Genomic DNA, 13239 nt, shown 5'->3' on the forward strand with positions numbered 1-13239 from the left:
TAAGCATTTATAATGTGGCCATATAGCCCATATCTAATGTAAGATGCTCTTTGGGTCACTACTTTCTTGTGAAATTATAACTTGTCAAGCTCAAGAGGAACACTGTTTAAAGTATTTAACTTGTAATTTGATAACTTTTATTACGTTTTCCTGCAAAATAAATTCACCTTATTCAAAGAAGTGGATAAAAACTGTTTTAAAAATCCTTTCTCTTTATTTTTTAATCTTATGGTTTAATATTTAGAGGCTATTCTGGACATTCTCATCACCTTGGTAACTGTTGATGGCTCATTGTGTATGAATCATCATGTACCAATGCTGCTTGGGGGCTACCATGCTTCTTTACACAAATTAGGTAACTATTAAATTTTTATTTGTCCTTTTTTACACTTTCATTTCTTAAAAGTTCAGTAAATGGTCCTGTAAATGCTTTGTGAAAGTTTAGTAGGAACAGTGCTGTTAATCATATCTTGTTATGTGAAAGTGTCGTAGGAATAGTCCAAAAAGTATTGGTGAAGTAATTTTTACAAATTTTAAACTGTGGTTTTTAACTTGTGAGATATATAAACAATAACTGTCACTACTTACTCAGTGGAAGAAATGAAATCCAATTTCAGAAGAGATATTGAAGAATAAAACAAAAAAAATTGTTTGAATGGTTTAAATGAATGATTAATTTAGCAAACTAATTTTAATCAGATGTATTGTGTTGCTGTAATGTTGTTTTTTTGTTGGAAGGCTTCTTTTAAAATATCTGGTGAAATAATTTAAAGTCAATTTGTATAAATGGTAAAAAATTACTTTATTTCTTCAAAATTTTTATAAAATGGCCTACTGTGCACAGTTGTAGGACCTGTCTAAAAATGATACTAACTCCACTACACTAGCATAAGAGTAAACTTACTTGTGCCACTTAATGACTAAAATCGAAACACGTTAACTGATATCTGCTATGAACTAAAAACTACTCTACTAACTTTAAAAAACTAACTTAATGTTTCCCTGACTGTATTTATAATATCCTCAATTGTATTTAAAACCTAATGTGAAATCTTTAGAACTTCATTATGACCTGCATTTACTTCTAGGTAAGATCTAACTTACAACAATATGTTATTTTCAACTTTTAAACTTGAATTGCTAATAGATAAGTATCAATATAAAATATTTGTAAATATTGATGCATCACAGAATGAAACTAAGGCTTATATTTTGATAAATGTTTAAAGTAACTCAAGTAAAAGTAAAATAGTGATTTGTGAAATTGATAAGATTACACTTCACTAATTTAATCTAATTTACACCATGATAGTTTCTGTTTATGCATTTTGATAATGTGAATAGTGTTTTGACCAGTACTACTTTTTTTGTATCCTAGCTAACCTCTTAAACCCTGGTATAAAACGAAACTGGATGTAGTATGGTTGATATATTACACACTTCTTGACTTTAACTTTAAATAAAATATTTAAATCAGAAATCGTGCAAATGTTAATAAATGTGCTCTCTTTCTTTCTTGGATTGGAAAACACTAAATTGTTTGTGAAATATGTACAAGTTTTTATTACAAACTGCAAATCAACATTCTTGTGTTATTTTATTTTTGTGAAATATTTAAAATATTTTTATATCCTTCAGATCAGAAAATACTTTACCTCCTGATGCTGTTTGAGAAACATGGGGCCCAACTTTTTAATTTCAAGTATGTTTTTTTTTTAAAACATTTTTTGTCATTTATACATTCTGTTTTGTCCTTGTGTTTTTTTTATTTTAGAAATACAGTAGGCTAGTAAAGTGATTTTTTTTCATGTAAAATTAATTTTGCTTGTACTTTATTTTTAGACCTTTTCTGTGGGGTCAGGCAGCTATTGGTCATTATTCATTGAAAAAAAATATTGGTTTATCCTTGTTGAAACAACCAAGAATGGAAGAAGTTCTAAATCTTTTGGATGATGAAAAGATGGTCTTGACAGCTCTGAAATTTCCACTCAATTTAGAGCTACAGGTACAAAGAGATTTTTTCGACATCTTAGGGCATCTGGTGTGAACTTCATACCTAACTAACTGTTCATGTATCTGCATTATACCAAGATTGGTATTTGTTTAAAGGAACATTTATTTGTGTTTTGTTTTGTGGGAAGACATTTATAATTTATTAAAGCTTGCTTAAACTCCAAGCTATTTCTGGGAAGATGTTCTTTCTTAGGCTTAGTTTCCTTTTAAAATGCTGGTTGAATACAAAGAGATTAATTAAGAATATAGTTTTAAAGATGACAGCAGTAATATAATAATGAAATGGATAAAAATGTTTAAGTAATTTGCTTTAAGATGTTTATTGATCGATTATGAATGTCACTTGTTTAAATTTTGCAAGCAGTAGGTTAAAAATTTAGTAATTTTAAACTATAATTTTTCATGTGTTGTTTGATGATTGTAATGAGCCAATTACATTCTTAAATTCAAAATTTTATGGAAGTCTTACATCTGTGCCTAAAGCTAGTATGTTTATTAATATAATTACAATAAAACAATACTTTTTTAGCCTAAACCTCCTGAAGAAAAACTTCATCAAGATGATAAAGAAAATGAGAAACTGTATGATCCTTGTTTTCTTCTTCCTTTCCTTACACACCTGTTGACTCCGGGTGAGTGGGGTATTAAAAACATTTAAAAACAATACTGTAGTATTTACAATATATTGTTATTTATTTAGTAAAAGATTTGATGTTATAGTAGCCTGTTTTTTATAAACTTATTTGTTACCATGTTTGCACTTTTTCCCATTTGGCTCATCCTGATAGGACAAATTATGTTTAAAATTAGGTCTCAGTTTGTATAAGATTGTTTTCCAATCTTATTTCTTTAATAGAAAGTGAGTTCAAGTGATCTATAGTGTCTTATCACTTTCATATAGAAACTAGTATAGTTGGTAATTTAGACATTGGAGTATTGAGTTGTGTAATGGATTGTTCATTCCTTATTTCTTGAATGGAACAAAATTTTTATCTCTATACTGAAGCCTTAAAATGGAATATTATATAGATAACAGTAGTATTGTAGTTATTATAAGAATGTACGATTGATAATAAATAAAAATGTAATAAATGTCAACCACATACTATATCCACTGTTGATGAAACTTTTTTTCACCCAATGTTAGGGTTCATCAGGTCATCTGAGATATGACATGTGGTGGTCAAGATGCTATTTGTAGTTAACAGATATTTAACAACAATTTTTCTTTTTTTCCATGGCAAAATGATTAATGAACAAATTGAACCACTTAGTGATATTGAATGTGTTACAAATTATATGTTATGTATATATTAAATAGAAAATCAATGGTTGAATAATTTAAAACTACAAAATCAGCAAATTTTACAACAGGCAAGGTTATATTTTGAATGTTACCTACAGTAGTGAGTCATCATTAAGTACTTCACAAAGGCAGTTGAATACTCAGTACCATGTGTCAAAATGTAATAATCATTGAAGATGGAACTTACCTACTGCAGAAGTTATATTTTTGACATAGTTATTCTGTCTGGTGGGTTCCTTGCTGAACATTAATTTAACTTTTCATAATTTTCATAGAGCTCCAAACTGAACTTGATTCTTTGGAGTTAAAAGTTATTCCTGGCTTATTAATAATTTTCTAATTTTTATATGATGGAAAGATAAAATATTTTATTACTGCTTCTTGGTTAGCCGCTTTTGTTTTCACATCCTGAATTGTTATTTTTTAAAGAAATTCGTAAATTTCTTTGTTGTATCAAAATTTGTTTTACATAGAATGTTGGACAGATTCTTGTATTTGTTTGTTTTTCAGTTATTTAATAAAAAAAATAGTTTTGAGTTAATGGAAAATTTCTAGAAACATGTTTAACTTATTTTTTAATTTTTTAATTCCAGGATCTCTTGTTCATTTTAAAAAGTTTATTGAAATGAACTGTCTTGGTCTAGCATTTGCTGCCCTTTCTAGCTATGATAGTAGCATGAGAGCTGCTGGATATACTATTTTATCATCATTTTACCAACATTTAGAAGGGTCTTTCTACAAGGACAAAAGAATTTGGCTTGTGTTATTGGACAGTGTGAAAAACTCGTTAGAAAAAAGCAATACAAGGCTTCCTTGCATCATCACCATGTTTCTGGTCAAAGTTACACAACTTATGTTTAAACCAGGTAATATCTAAAATCTTTTAATACTCGTGTACTTGAGTGACCATGTAATGTTTAGTGTTTTGAAATTTGTAGTGCATACTGAAGATTTTTACACATTTTTATAATAAAGTTCTACACTCCAGATAATTCTACAAGAACTTGTATTTTAACCAACATTTCACTTTTGTAACTTGCTCAGGGCTAGTAGTATGTTTGTGTTAATTATGAAAAAAAAACCTGTGAAAGCAAAACATCAATTACAATGAAAATTATCTTGTTATCTAGTGTAAAACCCTTCTTTTTATTTCAGTTTATTATCAAAATGTTTAATTTCTGTTATTGACTATTATCTTAATTCCTTCAAATTTTGAAACCTGAAAAAAACTTTTATGTTAAATAAACTGAAACAATTAATATTTAAACAGCAAAATAACTGAAGTTTACAAATATAACTTAAGAATTTACTTATTGAAATATCAAAACACAGTAAAAGATTTTTTATTTGGCATTTGCCTAACCTGGACTGTGACAGAAAGGTAAAAGTTCCAATTATGAAAGTGTTTTTCCTGTCATGATTTCCTAGAAAAAAAATTGTAATACTCTAAAGTACAGTATTTTAAATAAAGTAATACAACATATTAACGGCTAACAGTTGACTCTTGCCAATGGGAAAGAATGTAAATACAGCCACAGAAGTGTCACCAAGTGGCAGCATTGGTAAACTACAGTCACAAACTTTATGGATGAAACTGTGATTTTCAGTTACAAGAACTTTCCAGATGTAAGGATAAGAGATAACAAAGCTCTCACTGTATACAGAATTTTAATCTCTAAAAGAGGTGGACTTTAATCGCACAGCACTGTTTCAAACTTAACAGTACAAAATACTTTAAAGTTGTAATTATTGTGGTTTACAAATAATTATCTAATATCTAAATTATATATCCCACATCATCCTTTAACAGTTTTATCATAAACAAGTGTTTTTATTTAACATATTGAATCATTGTTTATATGCACACGAAATGGGGTTTTCAGTGTATCTGTTTCCATGAGATTTTATGGAGAACAAGACAAACAGTTTTTGGTAAAATTTATTAGACATACTTAGACACATTTGTATAACTACACCAAACAAAAGTAACGTTTATTGCCCTGTGTAGCATATGGTTCATATGTAATGGCTCAAAACAGTTTAAGTTGTAAGTCTTAAGCCCCCTTCTAGCTTTACTTTAAATGTCATCTTTGGTGACTAACTTTAACAGTTTTTATATAACCTGTACTGTATTTATTTTTGAATATTAATTAGTTTCAATCATTATTTTTTACAGCTGATCCCTTGTTTAGACCAATATATCAGTTTCTAATGCTGAAGCCTGCACTGGACTTGGGGAATGTTCCAGAATTTTATAAGCTTTTCTATAGTAATGATTTGCAGGTATTGTACAGATGTGCACTTCCTTAGAAACTAACCCTTAAAAACAATTATAAACCTGTAACAGACAAAATCATGCTAAACTTTATCAATATTCCCCTGTGATTGAATTATAGTACAAAAAGTAGTTTAGGTTTTCTGGATTCTCTGAGTTACAGGCATGTAAAGTTGTAAACAAGCATCAAACTGAAAGATGTACCTGAGAACTCTTGAAAATCTTTCTCAGAACTGTAGATATTAAGATATTAAATATAAAATGTCAATGTTATTTTTTGTTTTATTTGGATATGTTTTAAATGTATGGATTGAGCTTTGAAATATCCTAGGATATTATTTCTCATTTTGGTAGTTTGAATTGCCAAAAACTGAACTTCAATTAACTTTTAAGCTAAATACTAGCTGGTGTAGAGGTTAAATAGCCTCCTACTTTTTTTTTCCTAATGGAAAAGTTTTGATACAAAAGTTTTAACAATTTTTCTTCACGAGTAACAATGAAGTTTTGCTTTAAAAGTATATAACTGATTAGGGATGTTTGAAGTGTTTTAATTGTGATTAAGGAGAGAATATATCCCACGAATGTCACAATGACTTTTCCTCTGGTGCCTTCCACAAGTAATTGTTCTGTTGTATACCAACAAAAAGCTATGAAGAGTTTACAAAATGACATTTTTTGGTAGTACTAGGTTTTGCCATGCTTAAAGTATTGAATATATTTTAAAGGCTATATTTTTTGTCATTTCATAATCCAACATAAAATCATTTCTAAACTATATGATGTAAACTTTTAATAAAATTATGTATTATGTTACAACAAATTAACATTCATGAGCTTTTGTTTTGGATTATTCTGATATTTGATACATTTCCTGAAACTTCAAGATTCGAGTTGTTTGTAGCAAAAGAAGTAAAAATTATAGTTCATGCACCTGCAGTTTTTCCATTTGACCTTGAATGTACTTATTACATTTTTTTAGTTTCGGCTCCATCAGTCGTGGGTCTTAACCTTACTGTGTGAAGGCACAAGAACCAGTCTAGACTTTCACGTTTGTCAGAAAAGATACATCTTCAACATTCTTCTAACATATTACAATTCAGTTCTGTGCATTCGACAACACAAGGTTTGTTGGCTGGTGCAAACATTTTATTCTAATTTTGTACAATTACATGCAGATTATGTTCTCAAATATTAATATTAAAATGTTCAGTTTTTTTTTTTCATATGAAAATAAGATTTCTGTCTTTTTATCTTGAGTTCTTTAGAACTATCATTTTCTGTAATTAGGTGCTGATACTCAAAAGTTTAATAACAGCTGTGGAAACTCCATCTTCAGCCCAAATACTTTGCAAGCAGCATGGACTGTTGGCCTGGTTACATAGTGCCATCATCAACTGGTATGTACCTTATATAAATAAAATTACTTTGTAAACAGTGTGGGCTGTTGTCATGGTTACTTGGTGCCATCATCAACTTAATGTGTAACATGTATCAATAGATAATTATAGACTGTTACAAAACATTGATATTGTTGATACACTTATGTAAGTCAGTGTTAACTTTAACACATGTAGTCAGTGTTAAAATAATGAACAATATTACTAAACCTTCGTCATAAAGTTTCTTGGTGGTGCAGCAGTAAATCTGGGGCTTGTTATGCTAAAAGCTTGGTTTCATTACATGTTTCAGGTACAGCATAAGTAGTATAACCTGTAGCATTGTGATTAAAAAAAACAAATGTGTGGTAAAAAATTAATTTGCCATAAATTACTAAAAGTGTGTGTTTGCTTACTAAGATACATGGCCTCCCAGAACAAAAAATAATTTTTATTATTGCATGTAGGTAGAAAGTTTCAAATAAATTTTAGGTTGCAATTGATTTTACAAGGAAAATATTTATAATTTTGTTTTCCATTTTATATTGTAATTAATTTGGAAATTAAAATGTTCTTTCCAGTGAGGATTCAAGTCATGATCTTCTATGTCAGTTGGTACTTGTGTTGCACAAATTGTGGATATCAAGTGTCTCCTATTCAAAATCGACTCAGAATTTGTCTTCTACCTCAGTCTTTTATATATCCAGAGAACCCAATAATATAAACCTCTCCCATAATCAAGACGACACCACTGAAGTATTGGAAAACTGTTCTTCAAAGTTAAATGATAGTCAGACAAATGTATTACATCATCATAACTTCTACCAATCGTTTCCTTCAGAGTTTTTGCTTACACATCTTTCCCTTTTATCCAAATTAAGGTACTGCACTCTTTGAACTAATATTGAAAATTCTGTACAATTTTATGAAAAATACTTAAAAAGTGATGACGTAATTATATCTGTAAATGTGTGTGATTAATTTCATAATTATTTAGAATGGCATTTTGGCTAGCCTACATGAGAGCTAATGATAAACTAATTATTATTAGCTTAAGGAGTGTAATTACTGACCCATAAAGTCCTCTAATTTATTAAGTATTAATCAATATCAACTGCCAGTTTTAGAAAGTTGCTCACTTGGATTTAAAAAACAAAAAAAGAAAGTCAACCCAGTAGCGAGTAAAGCTAAGTAAATATACTGTTCATATATATAAAGATTAGAATACATTGTTTTAGCAGTTTCATACTCTTAATGCTAACACAAATTTTCAACATATTTCATGAGGTTTGATCCGCTTAGAAAATTTAAGTTAGTCCTAAATATATATTGTACATAAACCCCAGAAAAAACTGTTGTGCCTTGTGAATTTCTGGTAAGACATTTTACTAGGAAAGAAAGAAACCTAATATGATAGTTTTAAAAAAAAGTTGTTTTGTAGTTTTTATTATTATTTTTACTGGTAAATAAAAATGCGATTAGAATGAAAGATTTATTACTGTAATTGTTTGTGATATCAGTGGTGGGAATTACCCAATGAGACAAGTACTGGGATAAAAAGTTTAGTAACATATATCTGTGAATCTAGAGTATTTAGTAACATATATCTGTGAATCTAGAGCATTTTGTAACATATCTGTGAATCTAGAGCATTTTGTGAATCTAAGCATTTAGTATATCTGTGAATCTAGAGCATTTTGTAACATATCTGTGAATCTAGAGCATTTAGTAACATATATCTGTGAATCTAGAGCATTTAGTAACATATATCTGTGAATCTAGAGCATTTAGTAACATATATCTGTGAATCTAGAGCATTTAGTAACATATATCTGTGAATCTAGAGCATTTTGTAACATATCTGTGAATCTAGAGCATTTAGTAACATATCTGTGAATCTAGAGCATTTAGTAACATATATCTGTGAATCTAGAGCATTTAGTAACATTCCTGTGAATCTAGAGTATTTAGTAACATTCTTGTGAATCTAGAGCATTTAGTAACATTCTTGTGAATCTAGAGCATTTAGTAACATATATCTATGAATCTAGAGTATTTAGTAACATATATCTGTGAATCTAGAGTATTTAGTAACATTCCTGTGAATCTAGAGCGTTTAGTAACATATATCTGTGAATCTAGAGCATTTAGTAACATATATCTGTGAATCTAGAGCATTTAGTAACATATATCTGTGAATCTAGAGCATTTAGTAACATATATCTGTGAATCTAGAGCATTTAGTAACATATATCTGTGAATCTAGAGCATTTAGTAACATATATCTGTGAATCTAGAGCATTTAGTAACATATATCTGAATCTAGAGTATTTAGTAACATATATCTGTGAATCTAGAGTATTTAGTAACATATATCTGTGAATCTAGAGCATTTAGTAACATATATCTGTGAATCTAGAGCATTTAGTAACATAAGTATTTAAAATTTAAAAAATGTATATAAATTGTAACAATTAAATTTTATGATTATTTTAACAAGAGAGTGAAAAAAACTCACATACAGGTATTTCACATTCCATCCTCTGAAATATACTGATCAACTTGTAGTTGTTTATTATATTCTTTGGTTCACAAAATAGGTAGAAATTTGTTACATTGCTTCTTTTTGACATTCCTTCCTCCAAAGTCTACCAATCGACTTGTAGTTTGTTTTTTGCAATGTAGATGTGTGTTTTTTGTACTGTTCACAATGTTCTTATAGTTAGTTTATTTAATAAATGATTAATTATTTATCACAACAAAGAGGTAGTAATGTTAGCATGTTAATGATTATAAAACAGAAGTAAGTTGCATCTAAACTGGATAATTTTGGCCTGAGCTTATGGAGGAGTAAACACACTTTTATATGGAGACTGTTTATCATCAGCCTTGTTAAAATCTCATGTTAATGGACAATTATGTCTCACTTACTTAGAACATACTCCTGTACATTTTATATAGACTTTGCTTATCATTAGCCTTTGTTAAGACCCAATCTTAGTGGACAACTTGAACAGATATGTAATGAAGCTTATCATAACTATTGCATTTTAAAAAATAAGTTTAGCATTGTTTTTGTAAAAACTAAATTATCATAAAAGAGTAGATACCCAAATAAACTAAATTGTAACTTAAAGTGAACACTTTTTATAACTATTTTCATGCTAATTATTGTTAATATTATGTGAGGCAACTTTCTTCACCTGAAAATACATTACTTTATACTTTTTTTTTACTGTAATGTGTGTGTGTAAGAATTGGTTTTGTGATTTTATAGTCTCTAATTTTTTGTTCAAGTTTTCTTATAATTTTATTTTATTAGATATTTTCTTAACATTATTAAATACAGAAAACTTTTAGACTACACCCTACCCCTAAGACTTGTTTTTATGGGAATAGCTTTTAATCAAAATGTTTTCTTTCTATTTATTAGAGAAATTGAAGACTTAATGACAATTCATAATTATTTTGAGGCTCTTGCTGCTGTTTTACATTTCATTGCTGAGAAAGCTTTAGAGCCAACAGGAAATAACCTTTTCATAACTTCTGTACATAATTTGTTAAGTTTATGGAGTTTAAAGCTGAAGAAATATTTGCAAGAAGAGAGAGCGACTTGCCTTTCTTTTGATGAACAAGAATCTTCCAGAGATGATGAAATAACTCTTGTGTTTAAGTGTAGGAGATTACTTTTGGAGATTCTTCTTCACTGGAAACCTTATGACAACTTTAATGAGATTCTTCCCAATGACCTTTGTTCCCAAACTGTTGAGGACACTTTTATCAAAGTTTTGAGGTTCCAACTGGAAGACAACGAAAGCGACAGTGATATAAATAAATGTTCCTTCTTTTTAGAAGTCACAAGCTGGATTAACAGGTGTTTAACGTGGGAAGGAAATCAGTGCCTTATTCTAGCTCTTCTTTCAGACTCAGACTCTGAGAGTTATTCCTGTATCGATCTGTTATTCAGGAAATTAATATGCATGATTAAGTTATATTACCTTCAACCCTGTGATAGCTCTACAACTGAAGATATCAGTTTAACTGTGTGTGTTAAACAGTTGATGAACAACCTAGCACTGATAATGAATGGACTAAACAATCTTTCAACAGAATATAGCACATTTGTTGCACTAGCAAACAGCCATTTTTACAGGAAAAGGCTGAGAAAGATAATACAAAAACTCTGTAACACAGAGTCAGTTACTGGTAAGCTAATTATATTTAGAATTATTCCTTATGTAAGAGTTCTATTATTAAAGAACTTATAAAAATATTTATTGCATATCATCATAACAAAAATACTAAAAAGTACATAAATTAAGAACTACAATTTTTAGATTTTGATCAATTGTTTGGCACTGTAGGTACTGTTGTTTATATAATGTAACTGTATATTTTGTTTTACCTTGCATGTGAAAATAACACTTAAAGAAAAAAGGAAACTGAAACTTGACTGGATTCAGACTCCTGTTAGCATAATTGTTGTTCCAAATCAGTTTTTTTTACCTCTTTGGAAAATTTGTAGAATTTTTTTTTAGTTGATTAGCAATATTTTAGTAGCTGATAAGTCATAGCGTGATACTGTTTAGACAAATAAATATGTAAGTATATCAGTTTAGAGCACAACTTTCATAACTGAATGACTTATTTTGATTTCACAAAATTTTGGTGATGTACCAGCTTACCAGAAGGATTCTACCTACCATATCAATAGGATTTCACCTATAATATATGGCACCAGTACAATATTACCTAATGAACTTGTTACCAGTAGGATCTCACCTATTGTACTTGGTACCAGTTACCAGAAAGGGTTTTTGATAAAAGAGCTTCTGTTGCTAAGTTTCTTGTGAACACAGAGGGTAAAGAAATAGAAAACTGGAAAGACACCCTTTTCAGCATTTGCAGCAACCAACCTGAAGCATATACCAAAAATTCCTCACCCTCAAAAATATAAAAATTATAATTTATTTTCAAATTCTAACCATATTTTAAACTCCCAGCCTTGTAGCCATTATAAGAATAGTGACTGACCTTCAGTGTCACCCTGAACTTTATTCTGTGTTCACCAAACTTTAATTACTTATTTTTTGTGTAACACTCAACCTTTGTGCTGTATCTGATTAGTACCAGATGAAAACTTTTGTAAACTGTACTGGATACTCAGAAGTGAAAGAAGGATGTTAACCCAGAAGCAAATACATTTTTAAGCACCTTTCTTTTCTAAAAGATGTTCCATAAATTACAAAATGACCACTTACACTATTGAACATTGTCTCTATCACTAGAAAGAAAACAAGCAAGGTCCGGAGTTTAACTTGCAATCTTTAAACTTAAAATCTGTCATTAAATGTGCTCACTTTTTCTGTTGTGAAAACATCATGCGATAGTCAAATCTACTTCTTGTTGGTAAACAGTTGCAGCTTATGGCTGCTGTACATTAAGTTGCAAGAGCTCCTGGTTTTACTGTTAAACGCATTTTTCAGTAGATGAATCCCTTGTACGAGCTGGTGGTTAGAGTGCTCGACTACACAATCTGCAGGTCAGATCTTTACCTTTTCAGCTGTAGGAGTAGTATAATAGGATGGTCAATCCCACTTTTTATTTATAAAGATCAGTGAGTGGTGTTGATTAACTACCTCCCTCTAGACTATCACTGTTAAATTATGGATGGCTGATGCAGGTAAGCCCTCAAGTATCTTTGTGCAAAATTCAACATAAAAACAAACAGATTCACTAGAAAGTTAATGTGTTGTTCACCTACTGCTAATACAGAATTTGTATCATCGTACTGGTTTACTTCAAATTTGTTTTTAAAATCAGTGCACTAATTCCTTTATTGGAACTTATTGTGATGGAAAATCCAAACAGTAGATTGGAGCTTTGATTTGTGGAGGTGTGACCTTAATGCATTGTGGTTGTAGCCAAGGCTATCATTTTATTTAGTAATTGAAATTTCATTTTAAAGTTAACAGTTTTCCTAAATATAGGTTATATCTCGTATTTTCTTTTCTTTTCTTTTTCTTCCAGATTTATCCCAGATGTTTCCAGCCATAACGATATTCCTGGAGCTATGGATAAGAAAACCGAAACCTATACTTTATAAAATTTGTCATGACAACTTAAGTGACGTGTAAATATGGTGGTTGATAAAACCAGATGTATACATCTGTAACCAACTTTTATAATTATAATAAATTACATACTTTTCAACCAAGAACATATCTTGTTAAGTCCATATTCTTCTATCGAATAAAAATTGTTTAATA

The 13239-nt window shown here is 29.5% G+C and overlaps 1 protein-coding gene across 5 annotated transcripts in view; it reads left to right on the forward strand.

Annotated features, from left to right (window-relative positions):
* The window catches only part of LOC143257252 (nucleolar pre-ribosomal-associated protein 1), a 52696-nt gene extending 39506 nt beyond the window's left edge, over nucleotides 1–13190 (forward strand). For all 5 annotated transcript variants that reach the window (XM_076515674.1, XM_076515672.1, XM_076515675.1 and 2 more), the window contains 11 exons: nucleotides 245–355; nucleotides 1639–1702; nucleotides 1843–2005; nucleotides 2543–2645; nucleotides 3913–4185; nucleotides 5496–5602; nucleotides 6574–6717; nucleotides 6882–6991; nucleotides 7552–7851; nucleotides 10404–11176; nucleotides 13001–13190. In XM_076515674.1, the coding sequence (XP_076371789.1) occupies nucleotides 245–355; nucleotides 1639–1702; nucleotides 1843–2005; nucleotides 2543–2645; nucleotides 3913–4185; nucleotides 5496–5602; nucleotides 6574–6717; nucleotides 6882–6991; nucleotides 7552–7851; nucleotides 10404–11176; nucleotides 13001–13107 (2255 nt within the window). In that variant the 3' untranslated portion in view covers nucleotides 13108–13190. The remainder of the gene's footprint in view (nucleotides 1–244; nucleotides 356–1638; nucleotides 1703–1842; nucleotides 2006–2542; nucleotides 2646–3912; nucleotides 4186–5495; nucleotides 5603–6573; nucleotides 6718–6881; nucleotides 6992–7551; nucleotides 7852–10403; nucleotides 11177–13000) is intronic.
* Nucleotides 13191–13239: the final 49 nt, after the last annotated feature.

Source organism: Tachypleus tridentatus, chromosome 7 (assembly GCF_004210375.1).
Source record: "Tachypleus tridentatus isolate NWPU-2018 chromosome 7, ASM421037v1, whole genome shotgun sequence".
Classification (NCBI taxonomy): Eukaryota; Metazoa; Arthropoda; class Merostomata; order Xiphosura; family Limulidae; genus Tachypleus; species Tachypleus tridentatus.